The sequence below is a fragment of the Notechis scutatus genome, chromosome 6 (assembly GCF_049901735.1).
Source record: "Notechis scutatus isolate UNSWTSFEM ecotype Mainland chromosome 6, rNotScu1.2, whole genome shotgun sequence".
In the NCBI taxonomy this organism is placed as follows: Eukaryota; Metazoa; Chordata; class Lepidosauria; order Squamata; family Elapidae; genus Notechis; species Notechis scutatus.
The window spans coordinates 32,197,166-32,222,758 of NC_142014.1; the positions used below are offsets into that span (position 1 = coordinate 32,197,166).

The following is a 25,593-nucleotide window of genomic DNA, read 5'->3' on the forward strand; positions in this document are numbered from 1 at the left end:
TGGTCCAGCTGTGTCCTCTCATTTTGGTACAAAGGGCAGAAGTCTAGAAAGGGCATTGTGAAGCAGCTCAGTTTGTCAGTAATGACAACAATTCCTGAATGGCGGGGGGAAAAATAACAATCCAGGGTTTTCCAGCTTTGTAAGCCAAACATCAAAAGAGCAAAGGGCATATTCCTTTTTTCTGATATCCATAGTCAATCAATAGAACAGAACAGAATAGAATAGAACAGAACAGAACAGAACAACAGAGTTGGAAGGGACCTTGGAGGTCTTCTAGTCCAACCCCCGGAGTAGGCAGGAAACCCTACACCAGTGGTTGCCAACAAGTGGGCTGGGGACCACTGGTGGTCCATGAGAAAATTTTGGTGGTCCACCAAGAGATGTCACCCCCATAGCACCCCCCCAAAGCAATTAACCCAGGCTGCGCAGGAACACAAAGCTGCACCACCACATGGCCCATGGGAACACAAGGCTTGCATCACTTGCATTGTGAACAAGAGGTAGTGAGGGGAGGGGGGAAAGGGCAGGTGGGGGGAACTTGCCCCACTCATGTCGCATGGCCACCAGACTGCTTCTGTCCGCTTTTTTCTTCTCCTGCTTGTGGCTGCACACAAAGCAGCTAAAGTCTTTCTTTCTCTACCCCAAACTCCGCCAGAAATGAGTCTTTGAGATCCTGCAAGGCATCCTTCTCCAAGAGGCTGCATTGGTGTGACAGGTCTCACAAAGACTCACAAAGTTTGGGGGAGAGATAGAAAGACTTCTGCTTCTGCTGCCTTCCTTGCATGAAGCCAAAAGTCTCTCTCTCTCTCTCTCACTCCCTGAGAACAGAGCTGGATCCCAGCTCTGCGATCCCAAATAATAATGATTGATTGGTAGGAAAAACAGAGTAGGGAATTTTCCTGCAGACTTTTTTGGGGATTTTCTCAGGGTCTCTGATCCGTGGGATTAAAAATGATAAGTTTGGTGGTCCCTGAGGTCCAAAAGGTTAGCGATCCCTGCCCTACACCACTTCAGACAAATGGTTATCCAACATCTTTTTAAAAACTTCCAGTGTTGGAGCATTTACAACTTCTGGAGCCAAATCGTTCCATTGATTAATTGTTCTCACTGTCAGGACATTTCTCCTTAGTTCTAAGTTGCTTTAAGTTTGATAAAAGCTTCAGCTTTAGAGCTATATCTTTGCATTGGTAGATAAATATACCCCAGATTTAAAGCTTTACTCTAGAACAGGGGGGGGTTAAACTCAAGGCCCCGGGGGCTGGATCCCGCCCACAATGTGGTTGGATCTGGCCTGTGAGGCCATCCGGGAAAATGTAAGGGGCCAACTCGTACCGCTTTGGCCCAGTCTACCTGTGTTGCTTCGGCCCGGTCTACCCAATGCAAAGAGGAAACATACTAGCAGTTTGGGGAGTGGTGTCAAGTTGACCACGCCCACCAAGTCAGCCACACCCCATGAGTGGCATCAAGCTGGCCACACCTACCCAGTCAGCCACACCCAGCCAGCCCCTCAAAGTCAACCACAGCCCTGATGTGGCCTTCAATGAAATTGGGTTTGACTTGAGCTCTAGAATATGATTGTCTATGTCTCTAATATCTAACATAATAAGATATTAATTTGGTTTCTGCTCTATTGTGTATACAGTCAGAGTTATGACTTTCCTAATAGTAATGCATGGCTGTGAGAGTTGGACCATAAGGAAGGCTGAGAACCAAAGGATTGATGCTTGTGGTACTGATGAAGATTCTTGAGAGCCCCTTGGCTTGCAAGATGTCTGAATGTTCTTCACTCCCAAGGAGCCTGTGTGGAAATCGGAGCTACGGTGGGGTTGAAAGCAGAACTTTCAGCTCAGTTCGAAACAAGAGCTTTTGAATAGCGTAGAGTGTATTTTTGATCATATCTGAAGAGATACAACCGCTGCGGGGGAGTAAGTAATTGTAGCTCTATAGCAAAATTAATTGGGGTGTGATAAAGGTTGTGTAATGTGAGCCCTGAGCTTTGAGCTATCAGTACATTCCTTTCAGTCAACGGCCCTTGTCACCTTCTCCTATCACTTGCTTCTCAAAAGGCTTGCCTCGCAAAGTAGAAAACCACTGATTTTGGTACTTGTCCTAAGTGTTCCCATGAGCACGCCTGGGAATTTTGACACCTGTGATGAAGTACAGGCCTTCGGTTGCCATTTCAACAGTTTCTTGATTATATGCACGAACATAACCAACCACCTGATGATTAAAATGCACTATTGTAATCTAACCCTGACTTGCAATCTGCAAGCTGCATATTTTTATGGCACCCTGTAGAGCAGAGCAGAGAAGAGCAGAGAAGAAAAGAGAAGAGTATAGAATAGAATAGAATAGAAGAGTGCAGAAAAGAATAGAACGCAGAAGAGAAGAGAGTAGAAGAGAAGAGTAGCGTGCAGAACAGAATGCAGAATAGAAGAGTAGAGTGCAGAATAGAATAGAATAGAATAGAATAGAATAGAATAGAATAGAATAGAATAGAATAGAATAGAACAGAATAGAACACAGAACAGAACAGCACAGAACAGAACAGCATAGAACAGAACATTTTATTTGGCTAAGTGTGATTAGTCCCTGGTACAGAAGCACATAGCAAAGCAACAGAGAAATAACAATAACAACAATAATAAAAGTGTGCAACCAGTAGAAGGGGCAAATAAGAGGTAATAATAAATAATAAATAAATACGACTAAGAAATAACAAGTAACCCTTCTACATCAACCAGTCAGCTACAAACAAGGGGGGGGGGACCTTGCATGAATAGGGCTCCCCAGTTTTTTTGTTGCAGACTCATGCACCTACTTGGATCTTGGGAAGATGATCACAGGCACCCACACCAAACTGCTACCATGAGGGGTGCCCTTTGACCCAGCCCATATCATAGACCCATTTTATGAAAAGAGAGAAACCAATGAAGTTAACTTAAGCAAGAGTTCCAGTGCAAAGCAGAGGCAATGTCTCAGCCAGAGACTATAAAGTTATGCACATCATTACTCTTTTGCACACCTGTGTCCTTTTGGATTTGTCTTGAATATCTGCAGTTTGTTTTGTTGCCGAAGTTTAGGCAGGAGAAAGAAATGTTTGTGGACATACAGCTGGCAAAGTTTTGCTGGACCTAATAATTCTCTTTGGATCCGGGCTAGATAATCTGTGCATTCCTTTTAGGCTGCCACTATCTGTTTCCCTGCTTCCCAAGGAAGACAAGAGATTAACTTAAGTTCTAAATATTTGTTTTGAGGGAGAATTTGTGCCTCCAGAAAAAGTTTGACAATCCAATCTCCAAAGCCAGCAGTATTTATGCTGACTGCACACTCTCGCCTTAGCATTTCGTGTGAGCTCTGTTAGTAGTTATACATGGACGGCTTCCATTTGGAGGTTTGTCTGTGTCCTCAGAATCACCTGAGTGTTGTAAATACATGTGGAGCCTTCCTGGAACGGCTGAAAGGACTGTGCTGTAGACTGGATACAGATGATGTCATATCCCCCCCCCCCTCTGTTGAGTGAGGGCTGTTCAATTTTGACATAGTTGGCCTCTTGGACCCCCTCTTTCAAACCAGCATGTCAACTCATAAAATATTTCTATGGACTTTTTAGAGTTGCCCAACAGAAAGGGAGGGAGCAGTGTGGCAGCTTGCAAACTGAAAGTGCATACCATAAATAGTTTTTCAAAGATAGCAACTAGGTGACTGAAGTTTCTGCTGTGCAAAATTCTAACTGGAGAGCATAACGGATGACTCTGGGCAATGGAGGTGTCCCATTGGAGAATATGAATTATGATCTACCCAGGGGGTGGGGGGAAAACCAGGGTCAAGGGTGACAAGGAATGAGGTGTCTCAGAATCGGCTGCACCCAGGCAGTGCCAGCAGGTTAACTCCCAATAAATCCTTTTGAGGTTTTGGAAGTTTGGCTCGAGACTCACGATTTAAATAGGGGTAACTGCTGGAATCCTGACACAGCAGTCCTCTCTGTCCAAAATATAGACCATGTTGTCTTCAAGAGTGGCCTTTGTCTTTTAAATGCAGATGGACTGCTGAATCTAGTCCTAATGTGTTTGTTTTCCTATGCTGTGCCATGAGTTTGTGAAGTGGCTGTTTTGTTTCCCCAATGTACAGATTTGCCTATGGCTCACTGCATTGCACAGCATATGCCACATTGCTCAGTTTGGGTCTGGGTGTTTTACCTTTGGGGTGGACAAGCTTTGGGATTGAAGTGTACACATATATTGTGTTGGCTGAAGTTCCTCCTGATTTTTTCCTGATATGCCTGCATTTGGGTTCTGGTCATAAGATGTTAGATTTTTTTTTTTAAAAAAAAACCCATCCAATCCCTAAATTTGGCATTCAGAATTTAATTTACAAATCTTGCACTACAAGTTGAGAGCTATGTTCTCTCCAAGTGCTCAAGACCCCTTTGGTTAAAAAAATTAAATCTCTGTGTGCTGTCCCAGCCAGTTTATGGGAATTGGATAGTTACTTAGGAATTATGAGCTGTCCCCTTAAGGGAATGCATCTTGTAAATGTAGTCAAAGGTATCCTGGGAAATCTAGTCCATGTCATGTGACCACATTTGTAATCCTGGTTGGTCACTGAATTGACCCATGGTGGGTTGGGGGAGTTTTCCTCATTCTTTTCCTGAACTCACGAACTCATAGCACCTTCTTTCTATCGCTACGAGATGGGTTAGGAGATAACCATCTTTACTACAAGGCAGATATACAAAGGATTGGTCATAAAAGAAGAACTTCATCACAAATGTGAGTTACGAGGATACCTGATGAACCAATAAATGTTCTTTGTTATGGATGTCTTGTTGAGTTATCTCTCTGCATCTGTACAGTTTATGAATCCACCTCTGTACAAGATACAGAAAAGTAAAAGATGGTTATCTCCTAACCCATCTCATAGCAATAGAAAGAAGGTGCTATGAGTCTGTGAGTTCAGGCAAAGAATGAGGAAAACTCCCCCAACCCACCAAGGGTCAATTCAGTTACCAACCAGGATTACAGAAGTGGTCACGTGACGTGGACTACATTTCCCAGGATACCTTTGACTACATTTACCAAGATGCATTCCCTTAAGGGGACAACTCATAATTCCTAAGTAACTATCCAATTCCCATAGACTGGCTGGGACAGCACACTCTGTCTGGAAAAAAAAAAATATTATTCATGACATTCCTTTGGCATACTAATGAAGTTAAATTTGGGACTCATTTAAGGCAGTGCGTTAATATTTTTCCCCCCTTTGTTTGGTGGTAATTTTTGTTTTTAACAAGAAGCTGTGATTACGAGGGGGTGGAAGATAGAGAAATACATGAAGATTCCCAGTGGAAATATTTAAAGCAAATAATTGTGCCCAGCTGGATGGGCTTTAAACAGAATATAAAACAGTCAATTAGCATTCTCTAGACATGCACAGAAGGATAGTGTTTTAATTTTTATTTTAAGAAAAACAACCACCTTCATCTTCAATTAGTTCATAAGGCAATAGCAAGGGTCATGCAATTTTAATTCCAAAAGGGAATGGGGTTGAGAGTTTATATTTCCATTTATTTTTTTAAGTATAAGAAAGCAAAAACATGAATGGCACGTGACTAATTGAGGCACCTTTCTTCTTTAAATAAAGGGAATTTTGTAATTCATTCAGTGTTAAAGTGTTTGCAATTATTCTCTCCGTAATTATGATTAAAGGGAAATTTCATTCAAGTTGAACGGAAATCTTGGCGGCTGGAGGGATTGTCTTTTCATTGGGTTTGGAGTTTTCTTTATAGTTCTCAATCTGATATTTTCCACCGTGCTAGTAAGGAGTGCTGTACTAGCCATGATGATGTTACCTAGTTGGGTCATGAAACGTCTGTAAGAAAACTACCAAGCTCAGAGAGAACCAAGGACTCCCACAGTCCTTCTCCTTCCCCTCCTCCTCCTCCTCTTTTCTAGCACTGATGATGTTACATAGTTGGGTCATGAAATGTCTGCAAGAAAACAAACACGCTCAGAGAGAACCAAGGATCCCACAATTCAACCCTGAACTGCAAATATTCTCCTTTATTGAGACTTATTTTCTCACTGTTGAGTCTGGATATTTTCCCCTTCAGCTTCATTTCCTCCTCCTCCCCTTCAGCACTGATGATGTTACCTAGTTGGGTCATGAAAGGCCTGCAAGAAAACCACCAAGCTGAGAGAGCACCAAGGACCCCACAGTCCTCCTTTTCCTCCTCCTCCTCCTCCTCCTTCCTCCTCCCTCCTCCTCCTCCTCCTCCTCCTCCTCCTTCCTCCTCCTCCTCCTCCTCCTCCTCCTCCTCCTCCTCCTCCTCCTCCTCCTCCTCCTCCTCCTCCTCCTCCTCCTCCTCCTCCTCCTCTTTGCAAACTCTACCCCCTTTTAGCACTGATTAAGTTACCTAGTTCGGTAATGAAATATCTGCAAGAACACAACCAACTCAGAGAGCACCAAGGACTCCCCAGTCCTCCTCGTCCTCCTCCTCCTCCTCCTGAGCTACAACCCTGAGCTACAAAGATTCTCCTTTATTGAAGCTTATTTTCTCACTGCTGAGTCTGGATATTTTCTAGTTATGTAGGAAGAACAGTCAGAGAAGGGCACCAGAAATATCGTCATTGCAAATGTGAGCATTTCTCCTTATTTCCCCTTCGATTTGACCAAAATCAAGCAGCTGCTGTCACATCAATTTGAGGGCATGTCAGCCAACAGTGTGTCATCATCATCATTCCTCTAAAGCCGAAATACTTTTATTGCAGATTGGAAAAGGAAAGTAGAGAGAGAGACTGGACTGGGAATAACATTCCCTCCACATCCAATCTGCACTGACCCAACTGCAGGTAGTCCTCGGCTTACAATTGAGCCCCCAATTTTTGGTGCTAAGTGAAACATTTCTTTTGCCTCGTTTTTACAGCCTTTTCTGCCACTGCCATTAAGTGAACCGCTGCAGTTGTTAAGTTAGGAACATGGTTGTTAAGTGAGTCTGGCTTCCCTGTTCCTTGTCATAAAAGGGAATCGCGTGCCCCTGGGACACTGCAAGCGTCATAACTGCGAATCGGGTGCCAAGCGTCTGAATTTTTGACTTCATATGTATTTTTTTAAAAAAATATATTCTGATTTCCTTTTTTTAACCCCGTCCTACGTTTATTCCAAGGACACGAAAGCCAGAAAGAAAGAAATTTAATTTGCTGTTATTTCTGCAAAAAGCAATCCAGTTCTTACCTGCTGGCATTTTTCCCCCCTCTATTACTTTGAAAACACAGTGAAAACCATTTGCTGAAATTTAATGCAACGGCTTATTGTACCCATTGGAAACACTGTTTAAGCAATGTAATTACATCAATTGGATGCAGGGCAGACAAATCCAACCCTGGACAGGCATGGTATTCGATGGCTAATGGAATTAACATGGATGTGTTGACTACAAATCAGAGTGCAGTCAAGGAGGAAGAGGAGGAGGAGGAGGATTGTGGGGTCCTTGGTGCTCTCTGAGCTGGGTGGTTTTCTTGCAGATGTTTTCACGACCCAACTAGGGAACATCATCAGTGCTAAAAGGGAGTGGGGTTTGGTCCTTTCTACCAGTGATGATGTTCTCTAGTTGGGTCATGAAATGTCTGCAAGATAACCACCAAGCTCAGAGACCACCAAGGAATCCTCAGTTCTCCTCCTCTTCTTCCTCTTCTTCCTCGTCCTCCTCTTCCTCATTTTTCTCCTCCTCCTCCTCCTCCTTCTCTTTCTCCTTCTTCAACTTTTCCTCCTCCTCTTCTTCCTCCTCCTCTTTCTCCTTCAATTTCTCCTCCTCCTCCAACTTTTCCTCCTTCTCATCTTCCTCCACTTTTTCCTTCAACTTCTCCTCCTCCTCCTCCAAGTTCTCCTTCTCCTCCTCCTTCAACTTCTCCTCTTACTCCTCTTTTTCCTTCAACTTCTCCTCCTCTTCCTCCAAGTTCTCCTCCTCCTCCTCCTCCTTCAACTTCTCCTCCTCCTCTTACTCCTCCTCTTTTTCCTCTCCTCCATCTTCCTCCTCCTCTCACAAACCCAACTCTCTTCTAGCATTGATGATGTAACCTAGTTGGGTAATGAGACTTCTTCAAGAAAACCACCAAGCTCAGAGAATATCAAGGATCCCATAGTTCAATCTAGAGCTGCAATTATTCTCTTTGATCAACACACACAAAAAAATGTTCCTGCAATATTGCAATTGTAGCTCTATGCATTTTTATGTGTAAGGCACACAACAAATGCATCTTCAGAGCCACTCTTGGCTTATCTTTTCCCTGGCCAGCCCTATCACAACCTTGTTAGGAACATGACAAGCGAAGGACTACCCACCTAGAGGAAGTTCTACACATTTTAGAGCAGGCCCGTGCTTTGGTTTCAAATGCAAAACTGGGCTTTGGAGCCCCTGGGAATGTGAATATGGCATTGGTCACTCCAAACACAAATCCACAAGAAGACACAATTGCCCAAAAGGGCAATTTTTTGCTTTGGAAGCCAAATAGTGCACAGCCTGAATATGTTAAGTGAATATATAATCAGTGGTGGGATTCAATTTCTTTTTACTACTGGTTCTGTGAGCGTGGCTAGGTGGGCGTGGCCAGGTGGGCATGTGACTGGGTGGGCATGACGAGGTGGTGGGTTTTTTTTACCCCTTTCACAGCACCCCCCCTGCACCCCGTTTTTTGCCTACTGGGCCTCAGGGAAACCTCCTGGAGAGATAAGTACAACAGTGAGGGAGGGATCAGTTGTGCCGCGTGATTTAGATTAGCGAGAAAGCAAGAAATCCAATGATTTCCTGCTTTCTAGCTAGTCTAAATCGCGCGGCACAGCTGATCATCGGAAATACCATTTCAGCCGAACCAGTAGCATTTTTTACTACCAGTTTGTCTGAACTGGGCTGAACCGGTAGAATACCACCACTGGTGCAAATTTGAACCTCTCTATGCATTGTTATGAAACCAAATGGACACCGTTGTAATGAAGAGGATTGTGTTGCTGACAAAACCCTCCTCTCTTCCAGAGTTTGACTTACAGGAAGCCCTCAATTTACAACTATGTATTTAGTGATAGAAAAAAATGGAACTTGCAACCCGTCCTGGCACTTACAACTACTGTAGCATCCAAAGGATGATCAAATTTAGGTACTAAGCAACCAGCATATATTGTATTTTTGAATATGTGAAGGAGTTATTCGACCTAGGCTTGTGGGTGGTGAATGCTTCCCTCCAACCTTAAGCTCACAAAAGTGTGATTTCAACCACAATTTTCAGAGAAGGGTTAAAGCAGGACAAATGACTCGCCTCTCAGTGTGTAGTAAATAGCTGCCTGATTAAAAACGTTTTTTATAATGCAGAACGCAACCATGCGTAAGTCTGAATAATATGGACAGTGGAAGGTTACTGCACAATCCTCATTCCCTCCCCACGCCCCTAATCTGCTTCCCAGCTCCGTTCTCCTGTGCAGGGCAACCAAAGAAGACCCAGCTGATCAGCTGGGACTCAATGGGAGGCAGGGAATAGATGGGGTTGGCGGGGCCAGTCAGAGTGGCATTGGCCAGTTCTCTGAACTACTCAAAATTTCCACTACCGGTTCTCCAGAACTGGTCAGAACCTGTTGAATACCACCTCTGCAGGGGTATCAAACTCAATTTCATTGAGGGTCGCATGAGGTCTGTGGTTGATCTCGGAAGGGCTGAGTGGGTGGGAGTGGCCAATTGGGTGGGTGTGGCCAGTTTGACTCCCCTCCCCAAACTGCTGGGATGTTTCCTCTTCCCATTAGGTAGACTGGGCTGATCTCTTTGCATTGAGTAGACCAGGATGGCCCCACTGGCTGGATCCATCCACATTGCGGGCCTGATCCGGCCCTTAGGCCTTGAGTTTGACACCCCAGTCATATGCAGATGGGAAGTGGGGTGATCAGTGTTAAAAATCCAGAAATGTGGAAGAGGAGATATGAACTTGAATGTTGGACTTGATGAAGGGATGTTGCAAAGGAGGGCAAAATGTCAAGGCACAGAGATCTAATAGATAATCAGAGTTGGAAGGGACCTTGTAGGTCATCTAGTCCAACCCTCCATCCAAGCGGGAGACCCTACACCATTTCTGACAGATGGCAGTCCAATCTCTTCTTGAAAATCTCAAGTGATGACTCTCCCATAACTTCCGAGGGCAAAGTCTGTTCCATGGGTTGATAGACCTCACTGTCAGAAAGTTTCTCCTTATTTCCAGGTTGAATCTCTCCTTGTTCACTTTCCATCCATTCTTCCTTGTCTGGCCTACAGGTGTTATTGTGCAGCCTTCAATCATGAGACAATCCCCCCTTGCAGCTTTTTCGCAGCTCTGGTTGCACTCAGGGTGCACATCTGTGGGTGGGTTTGATGGTTGACATTGCTTTTGATGGTTCGTGGGTTTGCAGCTGAAAGCTTTTGAACACATCTCTCTGGGCAGTGAATTAGAAGAAGCAGCTGAAAAGGTAAAGAGAAGGTGGCAAACAACTTGATGTTTTTCAGTTGGAAAGGAACGGCTTGGGAAAGTCGAATGTTATATTGGTTCTGGGAACAAGCTACTTTAGGGATAGTTAACTTGCTTTAAGAAAACTTGGTTTAGCTGGCATTTTCCCCCCATACTCTGTCCATTAATCAGAGGTGTGTCCATTAAATCAAAGACTTCTCCGTAAATATATATAATGGGGATTGTATACTTTGAGGTTTGACTGAAAATGACAGCATTTACATAATTTGGCATAGACAGTGTATTTTGACACAAATGAATATATATCATGGCCATCTATCTGTCTACTCTACCTACCTACCTACCTATCTACCTATCTACCTATCTCTATCATCTCTATCCCTTTCTATCATCATCATCTCTGTACCTACCTACGTACCTATCTCTACTGTATATCTGTCTGTCTGTCTATGAAACTATCATCTATCTCTATCTATCTACAGTATCTCTATTTCTATCTACCTACCTACCTATCTATCTCTATCATCTCTATCCATCTTTCTATCATCATCATCATCTCTCCCTACCTACCTACCTACCTACCTACCTACCTACCTATCTATCTCTATCATCTCTATCCATCTTTCTAGCATCATCATCATCATCTCTCTACCTACCTACCTACCTACCTACCTATCTATACTGCATATCTGTATCTATCTGTCTGTCCATGAAACTATCTCTATCTATCTACAGTATCTCTATATCTGTCTGTCTGTCTGTCTGTCTGTCTCTATCTCTACAACATACAGGTTTGATAAGTCACAGAGAAATCAATTTATGTCCTATTTTACCACACTCCTGCTTGTGTGTTTGATTCCTCCCAGGATTCAGCCACACCCTTCCTCTGACAAGTCTCTTCCTTTCCAGGCAGCCCTTGTCAGGTTGCCAGTGCCTATTGTGTCACTAGACCCGTCTGAATCTCAAAGGGCAAGGCTTAGTCAGGCAGGAAAATCCCTCAGAGGATGTCACAGATGCAAATCAGGTGAAGAAAGGGATGTCAGAAAATTGTCTGGGTTTAATGAGATGCTGATAAAAATGGAAGTGAAGAATTTAAAGATAAAACAGAAGGCGGGTGAGGTGTAAAGCATCTCTTACCCTTTCGGAAGTTGCTAAAATAAATTTGGAGATGCTTTGAAGCTGTTTAGCTCACTGGCGGCAAAAAGCGTCTATTTGAGAGTCTCACGCTCTGATAGGGGAAAAAATCCTCCAGGTGACACAGATAGGGGACCTTGTGGGAGAAGAGTAGAGGGCCCCCCCAATTTTAACCTATTCAGAATTTGAGGGCCATCAGAAACCATCATGAAATCAATCAGATTTCAGATTTCCTGAAGGAAATCCACCCTGAATGTCCTTTTGAAGGACAGATACTGTCAGGTACTGACAGATACTTTTGAAGGACAAATATGTTGGCCACCAAGTGAGAAGACCTTGATGTTGGGAAAGATGGAAGGCCAAAGGAGAAGGGGACGACAGAGGAAGAGATGGTTAGACAGGGTCATTGATGCAATGAACATGATTTTGAGCGAACTCCAGGAGATAGTGGAGGACAGGGAGGCCTCATGTGCTATGCGTCAGGTTCTGACAAATGCTCTCATCAAATCATGAGCCTCGAGCCCCTGGGTGTGTCATAAATCACGTTCTCCAACCGGAGCAAGGTCAGGGCTGGTGTGTCATAAATCATGTTAGCCAACAGAGGACTTTTGAGGGCTCTAGAGATCACGCCCCTTCAACTGGATCGGTAACCTGGGATACAGCCTTGGTAAGGTATGTGTGGAATGTACTTCTGGTTTTGATTGCCTTGCTGCTCCTTCAGGTCTTTCCCCACCCTTCCTATGGCAACTTGAAAGGAGTCCAGGAGTGCTTTATGAGTTGATGCTATCGTCCATGAAGTTGCAAAGAGTTGGACATGACTAAGTAACTGAAGAACAATAACAAGAAGCCATAATGATGTCCTGCATGCCAGGACATTAACATACATTGACACAATTGGGTTATTTTTGTGTTATTTGCTTGATGATGTCATGGTATGTTTGACATCAATTATGGAAGTGCCTGTCCCTCCCCTCCCCTCCTATGTGTAGGTGTTGTGTCTACTGTGAAGGTGAACAGGTAAAAGAATTTTGTTGTGCCACAGACACACAATTTTGATAGATACATTGTTAAATAGCACACCCATAATTTTTTTTTCAAATGTAAGAATGTGCCCCTTTGCTCTATATCTACAGCACACAATTTAGCACTGGAATGACATCTCACTTCTGTTCAATTGATTTTGAACACACAATAGATACAATGTGGGAATGTATTCTTCAGTCTGGGCTGTGAGTCACAAATCTTTGTTGTCTGACCCAGACAGAGATAAGGCTTGATATGGAATGTGCTCAGAAGTTTTTATTAGCATGAGATCACGCCAGGTGGCTCAGCCAAGTCTGAAAAGGATTGCTGTGCAAAGGTTCCTCTTGTCTGCCCAATCATAATGCTATGTGGAAATGTTGGAATTCATTGTTGGAATGTATTTCTATGCAACAACTACAGTAGTATTCAGTCAGTAGATGGTAGTATTTACAAGTTTGGATCTGTAATATATGTTCTATGCTCTTTTGTTCTAAGTAGAGTTTCCTTTTTCTTCTCACAGTTAAACAGTTGAACGGTAAAGCACATGGTGACTGTACTCCTTTTTGCTCTGTGGTACAATATATAAACAGAATTTCTAACAGGAAATGACCTTGGGAGATCAAAGGAAGAGCTACAGATTAGAAAATATTGAAGCAAACTGCAAATGGTAAATGTTTTAGAAGAGACCACAGCTAGTTTCTTGGACCTCTGTGGAGATTCTCAGTCTGAGGAATTCTTCACAACTTGTGGTTATTCTAACTGGGCCTTGGTCAAATCCCAAAAAAGACCCAGCGAGAGAGGTCTCTTTTCTGTAATGGGCAAGAAGGTTTTTTTTTTGAGAATGAATACCATGTGCCCTGTGATTTTTTTTCCAATCATGTGGCTAAAACTGCATTTGGTGTTGAAAAACGCTGATCAGGATTCTTACATTCTGCTTTCAGTGCATACGAGTTCAAATTTTGTTCTTTTCCTTTTTCCAGTGGTGCATTTTCTGAAGTCGTCCTGGCTGAAAACAGGAGCAGTGGAAAGCTCTTTGCAGTGAAGTGCATCCCCAAGAAAGCCCTGAAAGGGAAGGAAAGCAGCATAGAAAACGAAATTGCCGTTCTTCGAAAGTAAGGACCTAAAATATCATTTACTAGCTGTATACTCATGCTTCACTACAAAACTATGTGATCGGGCTTCATTTTTGGGGAGGAAAATAAGGTGGTGGTGGGGGGGAAATTGTGCCTCTGCCTAACAGCATCTATTGGTATTCATCTGGCTAGCATCCTATCAGTGTGTGAGCGAGTCGAGGGCTGTTTGGAAACTGAAACATGGAAACTGAAACAGTATTTGCTGTGTGAGCAAGAAGGAGACAGCAAGGAGCCTGGGCATGGCTTAGCTCAACTGTTCTGTGCTAAAGCTGCTTGGTGCTGCTGTGAAACTAAAACTGAAACTGAAACTCCTCTCCTCTGCTTGTGTTTTGCCTTTGGAAGAGATTTCTTTTCAGGTGGGGAGGGGGAATAGAACTCCTTAGTATCAGAGAGTGTTAATAAAAATATAGGAAATACTCCAAATGCTCTGGTGGTCGTTTTGAAAAATCCTTTCTTAGTGAGCTCCTAGAAGCCGAGAGGAACATACGGGCCCAATTTCAAGTTTGTAGGCTTTACAGTTCTGGAGATTTTGTGATGATGCAAGAGGGGCATTTCACGTTTAAATATATAGATTTGACTGTGATTGTTCTTCCTCTACTAAACAAACGTTCTCACTGAGTTGGTAGGAACCTCAACAGATGTCGGGTTTTATGTTGTCACAGAGTGCAAACATCTGAATTCTGATCACGTGACCGTGGGAATCCTGCAATGGTTATAAGTGAACAATGGTCATAAGTCACTTTTTTCAGGACTGTTGTTATTTAAAGCAGTTACTAAATGAATATTTGTAAGTCCAGGTTGACCTGTATTGTGTTTGGAAGCTTTGCTGCAGAGTCCTGGGTGGCTGTAGTTCGTCAATGCAAAAACCTGGAGATAATCTGGAGGGGTCTTCTAGGATGAATGAGGCAAGGCTGCTCCCTCTTTCCTTCCCTCCTTGACACGGTAGAAAGATTAGTAGAGGTGTACTACTCCACTGCTAGTTTCGAAGCTTCAATTAGCATCTATGTAGGAGGAGTGGTGGGAACCTGGAGGTGGAGTTAAAAGGGGCATCAGCCTTGAATCCCTATGTAGCTGCAAGCAAACTAAATCCAACTCCCCTTGAATTCCATCAACCATGAGTTGAGAAGATTCCTGCGCATAGGCTTTTAGCAATAAATCCATTTAATTGGACCTTCACATGTGGGCTTTTCCTGCCTGACTCTCCCTCAGTTTTTCCTAACAGCAAGATTCAGTGACCACCTGGTACCTTTTCAAGATATTTGAGCTTCCATAATTTTTGGGTTCCATCCGTGGTTTCCTATGACTTCCAGGCTAAGCCCTGGATTAATCTCACACTCTGTTACTTCTAAGGCACCTCCAAAGTTTCATCACTTGGTTTTTCTTCCACAGAAAGTTTCTTCTTTTTTTAAAAAAAACCCATACATATTTATTCCCCAAAAGGATAACAGGCCGAGGTCCATAATGGACTTTCTATTTTTTTTTTTTTTTTTGTGGAGTCATTTGTGTCAGGAAGATATTGATTTTTTCTCTTGCAAAAGAGGATGTGACTCATGTTGATAGACTTTCAAGATGCACGCTTTCGCATATCAATAGTTCCCTTCCATTGTTCCTTCCTTCCCTTTATAGTAGATGGATCCATTTATTGGTTTAATAGTCTACTATATGATCACTCCGTGGAACAAGAGTTTCTTTTCTTTTTCTAAGCATACCACATACGTTGTGTTTCTCCAAAGTATTGCCCTCTTATCTGGACAACCAGTTTTCTCACCCCTCTTGGTGTAAAGATAGGAAAGCTGTTCCTCTTGATTTATCGGGGGTTTATCGGGCGTAGAATAGCTCACAATGTTGAGTCTCAACAGCCCTAGTTGATTTTGTTGATCCTAGTCTGTTGGGAATTGTCCGTTTGCTGACCCAACACCCTTTTCATCCATCGAGGCCTCCATTGAAGTCTTGATTTCTTCTGCCTTACAATTGGAACGTCCAATTTCAGAATCACTCAAGGACAATACAGAAGAAATCTTCCTGAGCTCCTTGGAAGACTTGTACAAGAAATTTTTGCTCAGCAATATAGACCTCTTAGAAAACTTTGCCCAGAAAATGTTTTATGCTATGCGATATCAAACCACCATGTTTTGTCTTTTCTTCTTCTTCTTCTTCTTCTTCTTCTTCTTCTTCTTCTTCTTCTTCTTCTTCTTCTTCTTCTTCTTCTTCTTCTTCTTCTTCTTCTTCTTCTTCTTCTTCTTCTTCTTCTTCTTCTTCTTCTTCTTCTTCTTCTTCTTCTTCTTCTTCTTCTTCTTCTTCTTCTTCTTCTTCTTCTTCTTCTTCTTCTTCGTAATCTGGTAGTTCTATTATTCCCCACGATTTGAGAACTCCACTTGTGTTGACGCAGTTTAAAATCTTATTTTCTTCTATTATTTTCCAGCCCACTTCCTCAGAGAACACTCTGAATGTTCCCTCTGTCTCCTAGAGTATTAACTACCACACACACTCTTGAGTCATCTCCTAACAAACCCAGATTCCAAAGCAGAGTTGGACGGATTCACCATCCTTTTCCGATGAGGTCTCTTAATTTTTGGTTTCTTGGTTTTATCCTTGGCCTGGACAAGCTTCTGGCTTAGTGTAGTCTTGGGTTTGAAATGTACATATATGTTGTGTTGGCTGAAGATCCTCCTGAGCTTTTCTGATATTCCTGCAACGCATGGAATGACAACATTGCTTTGTTCATTGTTCTCTTCGTTTCTCTGTTATGGAAGAGCACCTGTAGGGTGGTGGTTGTTTTTTTCAAAGAAAAACCAGAAAGTCCAGTTGCCTCTTGAAAAAGTTCCTTAGGGACAATCACAACGTGGATGACTAAGAATCTCCATAGGCACTTCATAGAGTTCTTCGCTTGTCCTTCAAGATCATTCCTTCTGTCCAAGATAATTCCTTCAGAACCCCTCCAAGCTGAGTTAGTTTTTTTTCCTTTTTGGGGGGTGGGGGGAAGGGAGGCAGGTTAAGGAACATTTTGCATGCTATAACATTCCCAGCACCTCCCAAAGAAATGTCCCTTTTTGGGGAGGGCAACTGTGATCCTAGCATGGTACTCTCACTTTCCTTGCTTCCAACTTAAAGTGTACAGTATTTTGTCTGCATTTCTTAAAGGATTGTAAAATTATTTGACTGGATACATTTGATCCGCAAATCTTTCAGCCTATAATAGGTCCCCGTTTATTTTTAGACTGCTCTGTCTTTTTAGCACTGCCTTGAATCTTGTCACATCATAAATAAATGGTTTAACAACCTATTTCTGCAGATAAAATAAAATTAATCAATTGAAATCTTAAAGAACGCTTACGACATGCTAATTGGAAATGAACGCTTATGACATGCTAATCGGAAATGACTTCTGTCTCCTTTAGGCCAACCTGAGACTAGACAGAAGTAATACATAAGTCATACCTTAGACAGCAGAGATATTTACTTGATATTTCATATATGCAAGATAATTTGTTTTTACAGCAAACATTATACACTCCCAAATCCATAAAGTAATTGAAACTATACCTCCTTGCTTCCTCTTAAGGCAGCGTATTGAATATGTCTGTATTCTCATTTAAATTACTAGCATGTTTCCATGTTTAAATACTGTGGCCCTGTAAATACAGAACAGATTGAAACTATCTTAGGTGAGACAAACTCAAATCGGGGTATAACTGAAGCAGAGAGAAATGGAAGCTACCTGGCTCAAAATGAAAGAGGAAACCAAGTTCAGAGGGGGAAAAACCAGCACTAACTTTCGAGTACTCTGAAACGAAACAATCGAACTGAAATGAGTTGTCTGTTGTGTTTTAAGTCAGGACTTCCTTAAAACTTTGCTGGCAGATTTACAGCTTGGTTGAGCAGTTTTGATCCAGGAAGAAGTTTAAACCTGGGATGAGCAGCTGATGTTTGCATGTGACTCTCAACTGGAATACTGCATCCAGTTTTGGTCACGACATTACAAAAAAGTTGTTGAGACTTTGGGAAAAGTGCAGAGAAGAGCAACTAAGATGATTAAAGGCCTGGAGACTAAGAATGGTTGCAGGAATTGGGTATGGCTAATCTAGAGAAAAGAAATACCGGGGGACGGGACATGATAGCAGTATTCAAATATTTGAGGAGCTGCCACAAAGAAAAGGGGGTCAACTTATTTTCCAAAGGATCAGAAGGCAAGACAAGAAACAAGGGTTGGAAACTAATCAGGGAGAGAAGCAACTTGGAATGAAGGAGAAACTTCCTAACAGTGAGGACAATTAACCAGTGGAGCAGAAATTGTGGGTGCTTCATTACTGGAACTCTTTTAGAAGAGACTGGACAGCCATATGTCTGAAATGGTATAGGGGTTGGACTAGAAGACCTCCAAGGTACCTTCCAGCTCTATTCTGTTTAGGATCAATTATCATAAAATGATGCATTGTGTTGACCATGGTAGTAGAAGCAACAGAGAATGGTCTACAAGCCAAAATCCAAGCCCACCAAATATCGTGAAGGCCCAGTCAACAATTAAAGTCCAGCTAAAATAACAGAGGCAATCTTGTATATTCATAAGATCTTACACATAGATAAGGCACAGGTCAATGGTGGATGGGGAAAAGTCTGGCAAGAACTTCCTTTCTTGTAACTCCACTGATCTTTGATGAGGGTTGTTGTGTCGGAAATGTGAAGAACCATTCAAATATCCCTGGTTTTCTGGAATTGACCTGGACGGAGAACAATTCTCAAAGGAGTTACTGTTATTCCCAAGGGGAGGGAGGGACGGAGGGAGGCAGTGGTGGGATCCAAATAATTTAACAACCGGTTCTCTGCCCTAATGACCAACTGAGTGGGCAGGGCCATGGTGGGTGTGGCCAGGGGTATGTGACAGGCAGCACTTGGCCTCCTGCACTCCCCTGAGAGGAAAAATGGGCAGTGGGGAGGCCCGCACTGCACCAGCTGTGCCTCAATTTGGGCCTAGTATGCCTCCCTGCAGCCTCCTGGGAGCAAAAACAGGCTGCGGGAGGCGCTGCACCCACACACGCCCAGTTTTGGGTCTAGTATGCCTCCTTGCAGCCCCCTGGGAGCAAAAACAGGCTGTGGGCGGGGGCACTGCACCTCCACATGCCCAGTTTTGGGCCTAGTAGGCCTCCCTGCACTTACCTGGGAGCCAAAATGGGGCATGTGGGGATACCTGGAAGGGGCGGGGCTAGTCAGCAATTTAATAACTAGTTTGGCCGAACTGGTGTGAACTGGTTGAATCCCACCAGTGGAGGGAGAGAGAGAGGGGGGGAGATAGATGGAGGGAGGGGGAGAGAGAGAGAGAAAGAGAAAGAGAAAGAGAGAGAGACCCAACCAGAGAGTTTTTGCTTCTCCTACAGAGAATCCCAACAAGGCAGTGATCTCATTCATCGGTTCTCCTAACTCCGTGAATAAGAAATTAAAAGGCCTCAGATTCAGCTAGCAATTAATTTGAGATTAATATTGAGGCCAGGGGACACCTACCAAGGCAAACAAACAGAAGCTGAGAAAGAGCCAGCTAGCATTTGCTCTTCTCTTGGGCGAGGACATGAACAGGAGTTGCGTTGACTTCCTACCTTTTCAAACCTGCCAGAGAGAATCTCGTATATTTTAATTGTTTAAAAGCCAAGTTTGCTCAGAGCCAAAAAAAAAAAACCCCGACCCCAGAGGCCTTCTTTCCCCGAATTTCCCAGAATGGCTGCGTAATTGTCTATATATGCTTGAATGGAGAAGATCCCCATGGCGGGTGCATCACAATATTGTTACATAGCTCTTGCGCATCAGACCGTGTGAAAGGAATCCAAAGCACAAAAGGGATTTAGAAATTGACCAGGCTCTTTTCGGAAAGAGCATTGTGTGGTGCCTGCTGGACTGGGAAACAAGCTAATTTCAGCAGGTTTGAGTTTGCTTTTGGGGATAAAGTTAGGGGAAAAAAAATAAAGAAAGAACCACTGTGGCCCCTGAATGTGAAGCTTTAAGCAGGTGCGCCTTCTCTCAAGGTTGCACAGCAGCTGCAGCGAACACACGTCTAATTTTTAAATACGCACAACAGCAATTTTGTATCCTTTTTCCTAGCCTCTAATCAAATTGTCTTAGGCTGTTTTGTTGCATAATTGCTGTCAGGACCATCAGATTTAATTTGACATCGGTTGGTGAATTAACCTCATGCTGAAATGGTTCAAATTTATTTATTTATTTTGTTTGGAAAGACTAAGAAGCATGCAGCTTTTGGCGTTTTAAAAGATTGCTTAATAAAATCATCTAATCAAAGGAAACAACGATAGGCAATCCCACTTACAATCTGGGGTTTATTGGCTCAATTTTCATGAAAACGCTGGATGATGTAGTAATAAAGTAATAAAGGAACCAAAATATAGAGGGAGAATTTATTTAAACCAGAAACACGGATTCTTAAAAAGCAATATCCAACAACAGGTATTTTCTTCTAATTTCTTAATCAAATATTATTCCCCGTGTAATTTAATCCACACAGCCGTGTTTTCTTTTGAATGGGGATGTTGTTTAACTTAGTTGCCCAAGGAAATAAAAGCAGAACATTTACAACGTTCATGAAGACAAACTTACTTTTAAATTGCTCATTTTGTCAAGTGAGACAGATTTGGAATGGGATAACTCGCTGTGGGACAATTTAACAATTCCGTTTTAATTATTTAAAATAAATAAAAGTTATTTTAATTTCTGCCATTCGCATGTCATTCGGTTTCTCGTTTTGCATCCTTTCTTTTGTGATTCTGTTACACCGTTTCTTTGATATTAGTGTAACTCTTGCCCTGCAGAGAGTTGTCTGTGGTGGGTTGTCTGTGGCGAGTTGGCCATGGCAAGTTGGCCATGGCAAATTGTCATAGATCCAGTCCAGATTGTATGCTGTTGTCGTTTCTTCTAGAAACCAAAATGAGTTTGTGAGCCTTCTCCTCCATTAAGGGAGGGGATTAAAATCTCAGTTTAAATTAATCCATTGGGATTCAAAGGTTAGCACTGTAAACCTACAGGTCTTATGTCTGATATAAATCATTAAATCTAGATTTAAAACATTCTGTAGAACCTGGAAGTAGAATAGACTGCAGGGCTGCAGAATCCACTGCTTTAACTAGCAATAATAAGGGAAATGAAAACAAAGACTAGAACTGACATGATTGCAAGGTTCTAATATTTGAGGGGCTGCCACAAACAAGAGGGGGTCAACTTATTCTCCAAAGCACCTGAAGGCAGGAGAAGAAGCAGTGGATGGAAACTAATCCAGGAGAGAAGCAGCCTGGAATTAAGGAGGAACTTCCTAACAGTGAGGACAATTAACCAGTGGAATCTCTTGCCTCCAGAAGTTGTGGGTGATCAAGAAGGAGGCTTTCAAGAAGAGATTGGACAGCCATTTGCCTGAAATAGTATAATGGTTTCCTGCTTGAGCAAGGAAGCTGAACTAGAAAACTTCCAAGGACCCTTTTTCCAACTCTGCCATTCTGTTATTCTATTCAGTTCTGGTTTGACAACTTTCTAGTTGTTTGCAGGCAAAAACTTTAACCTTGTGTGTCTCCAGATCCAAACCGATAAAAACTGCCCTAATTATGATGAAAACAAGTTGCAAAGCCTAGATGGTTTTGGAAATGTGCAAAGGCTTTGATTTAGCAAAAGCTGGGCTCTGGACCAGTGTATTTTAATTGATTGTTAGAAGGAACTGGAACTGACTAGAAAGAAAGGGGGGGGAAAAAGACAGAGATAGGGGATTTATCTTCAGAAACAGAAGAGAGTTGAGTTTAGATATTCCTGATAGCAGCAACACGATTTCCTGTGCTTTTCTTTCTATTTCATCAGGGCAGGTCTGTTAATGAGTCTCCTTTTCAGCAAACAAAAATGAGGAAGTTTTGCTTTCTGTAGAAGATATTCTTCAAATAAACTTATTTCTTCGATGAGAAAATACGGGAAAGGTTCCCTCCATGTCGATTGCCACCTAGTGACAAAACAGAATAGATCCGTAAATTAAAGTGGATCGAAATGATAATCTCTGTGGATTCTTGAATTTCTGGATACACTAATATCAGCTTGGCTTTCCCGTAATCAACTATCCCAAAATGCTTTGCGTCTTTCTTTGCAAACGATCTTCCTAAAATGTTGTTGAAAGAGATACACTAGGAATACAGATAGTCTTGACCTACAGCAGTTCATTTAGTGACTGTTCGAAGTTACAAAAAACAAGGGACTTTGTGACCATTTTTCACACTTACGACCGTTGCAGTCTCTCTGTGGTTGTGATCAAGATGCAGGCGCTTGGAAACTGGCATGTACTTATGACGGTTTTAGTGTCCTGGAGACACGTGATCTCCTTTTGGCGACCTTCTGACAAGCAAGGTCCAAGGAGAAGTCCGGATTCAATTAACAACCGGGTTACTAACTGAACAGCTGCAGTGATTTACTTAACCACTGTGGCAAGAAAGATCATAAAATGGGGCGAACCTCATTTAACAACTGTCTCGCTTAGCAGCATACATTTTGGGCTCACTTGTGGTCATAATTTGAAGATTATAGAGGGTGGATATAATGTGGATTTTTTCCAAATGTTCTACATCCATATGAGTCAATATTGTTCTTTTATTGGCCAGGTTTCTCCAAGGTTTGTAATGATTTGGATTACCTGAAACGCCTTGGATGCTTACTGCAAGAAAAGCAGATTGCATCCTTGTTTTTCCTCCTGGTTTTGGCAGCTGTGATGACATTTCATTTGCAGTGTTGTTTGGGGTTGTCTTGTTCTTGGTGAGGTTGCTTTAAGAGGTCAATAGGGAAAAATGACAGAAGGCAAAATTTTGAGAATAAATCATGTTTCCGTAGCTGGGTTTCTGAGGCTGAATAGAGGGAAGAAGTCTGGAGCCCTCACAAACTGTTTGATGAAATGAATATATATATATATATATGTATGTATATATATGTATATATATGTATATATATGTATATATATATATATATGTATATATGTATGTATGTATGTATATGTGTGTGTGTGTGTGTGTGTGTGTGTGTGTGTGTGTGTGTGTATGTATGTATGTATGTATGATTTTTCTTTAAATTGTAAGGTAGAACTTAGTAGAGTTGGCATGTTGTCCAGGAACTCTGAAAAATCCAGTATATGCTGTAAGAGGCCCAGAGTGTGAGAGTAGGGTAGTCATATTAATTCGTAGAAAAAGAAAGGGAAAGAGAGAGGGAGGGAGAGGGAGGGAGAGAAGGAAAGAGAGAAAGGAAGAAGGAAGGAAGAAGGAAGGAAAGAAAAGAAAGAAAGAAAGAAAGAAAGAAAGAAAGAAAGAAAGAAAGAAAGAAAGAAAGAAAGAAAGAAAGAAAGAAAGAAAGAAAGAAAGAAAGAAGAAAGAAAGAAGAAGAGAAGAGAAAGGAAGGAAAGAAGAAGAGAGAAAGAAAGAAGGAAGGAAGGAAAGAGGGAGAGAGAAAGAAAGAAGGAAAGAGAGAGAGAAAGAAAGAAGGAAAGAGAGAGAGAGAAAGAAAGAAGGAAAGAGAAAGAAAAAGAAAGAGAAGGAAGGAAAGAAGGAAAGAGAGAAAGAAAGAAGGAAAGGGAAAGAGAAAGAAAGAAGGAAAGAGAAAAAAGGAAAGAGAAAGAAAGAAGGAAGGATGGATGGAAGGAAGGAAGGAAGGAAGGAAAGAGAGAAAGAAAAAAGAAAGAAAGAAAGAAAGAAAGAAAGAAAGAAAGAAAGAAAGAAAGAAAGAAAGAAAGAATATATGAGAAAACCAATTTGATGCAGTGGTTAATGACACCAAGTTAGAATCCAGAAATTTATGAGTTTTAGTCCCACATCAGACATAAAGCTAGCTGGTTGGCTTTGAGCCAGTCACCCTCTTAACCCTAGAAATAAGACAATGGTAAGCCATTTCTGAAAATGTTGCCAAGAAAACTGAAGGGACTTGTTCAGGCAGTTGCTAGGAGTGACTTGAAAGCACAAGATAAGTATATTTGAACAACAATGTGAAAATATCTACAGACCCCCTCATATCCCGGACATTAACTGTTTAAGCTCCTACCTTATGATTCTGGACTCTTGACGAATGTCTCTTTTCTTTTATGTGCACTGAGAGCAATTGCACCAGGACAAATTCCTTGTGTGTCCAATCACACTTGGCCAATAAAAGAATTCTATTCTATTCTATTCTATTCTATTCTATTCTATTCTATTCTATTCTATTCTATTCTATTCTATTCTATTCTATTCTATTCCATTCCATTCCATTCCATTCCATTCCATTCCATTCCATTCTAAAAATCCGTACCAATTCCAAACTGATAAACCACAATAGTTGTCTGCATGATGGCCTTCACACTGCATGCAAACCACCCCCTTAATTTTGTCACGCAAAGAGGGCTTGGGTACTGGAGCCTGCGATGCTTTCTTGTTCTTGGCCAGCTGCTCCTGGAAAAAGTGTGAAGTGAATTTTGTGTCTTTCCAACTAGCAGTAGGCAAAGTGTGGCACAGAGGGATTATCTTAAGGAGCAGACAAGAGGCCCCAGCTTAATTAACACTGGCCTCGTTGTCCTGCAAAATTCCTGCAAGAGCTTGCTTGCTTGCTCTCTTGATGGGTGAAGTGTTTTTTTTTTTTTGCCTGGCCCCAAAGCAATTGGTCAATTATTGCTTGGATTTTCAGAAAGGTCCTGAAGGGCAGAGGCACCAAGCTTGTGTTTGATTCACCCTTCATCCAGGGGTGGGTTTCTGCCGGTTCTGTCCACCTCTGTAGAACCGGTAGCTCTGAAGAGCAGCAAACATAGAACCAGTTATGCTGATGTTTTTGCCCACCTGCCCACCTACCCAGGCCTGATCTTTCTTTCCTGATTTTTCAACTTCAGCTGCCGAACGAGGCACAGCTGCAGTTAAAAAAGCAGGAAAAGAGGGCTGTTTCAAAGGCTGCTTCTCTGAATGCAGCTGATGATGACGATTTACAGACGTAAAAAAATCAGGGCCTCTGAACTTAGTTGAAACTTGGTTGAAACTGGCCAGAAGGGCAACTTGACCAAATTATTATCTGAAGAAGAAAGTTATATATTGTTATATCATTATATAAGAATGAAGCTTCATTTCTGAGGCTTTGTATCTGTTGTTTCTCATTAATGAAACCCTGGACTCGAGTTACAATGAGTTACTCATTGTCGGTAGCCAAAAGGCCATTGATTGACATTGATAGCAAACGAGCCTAGATCTTACTTGTGTTTTTTCTTTGTGTCTTTCCATCTTTTTTTGTTGAGGATGTCTTCTCAGTGCACCATCTGTTCTCCATTTATCTAGGGAACCACAAGAAAACACCCAAAATGCTGATTAAAAGCCAGATGCCTTAATAAGTCATCCATTTTCTCCTACGCTTGCTGACAAATTTATTTTCACGTGTTTCTTAGCTCCACCACATGCTCAGCTGTCAAGTATAAATCACAATGAACCACTTCAACATCTGTTTCTCTATTGATTAAATTACAATATACTTGGAATCCAGCAATGTCTAAGCAGGCTAAAAAGAACATTGGAAAGGGCCCATTTTTTCCTAAGACAGTGCAAAGCATTATTTTAATTCTCTTCTTGATACATTTCGATTAGAAAGACATGAAAAATATATCAGTGCAATGCTTGGTGTGTTTATGCATAAATAAAATCAACTTTTTAATGTATGAATATACAGAATTCAAGAATCCCTCAAACTATGTTTGGTCTTATAATTCAGTAGCAACATTATTGAATTGATATATTCTATCCTTCCATCAAAAAAGGAATGTTTTCTTCACATCTGGGAAATGTAAAGATGGACAAATTAACCATGTTAGT

At 42.0% G+C, this 25,593-nt stretch overlaps 1 protein-coding gene across 1 annotated transcript in view; it reads left to right on the forward strand.

The window, feature by feature from the left end:
* Window positions 1–25,593, forward strand: part of CAMK1D (calcium/calmodulin dependent protein kinase ID) — a 153,102-nt gene that overhangs the window by 69,251 nt on the left and 58,258 nt on the right. Inside the window, exon 2 of the mRNA XM_026667849.2 lies at window positions 13,616–13,747. Coding sequence (XP_026523634.1) covers window positions 13,616–13,747 — 132 coding nt within the window. The remainder of the gene's footprint in view (window positions 1–13,615; window positions 13,748–25,593) is intronic.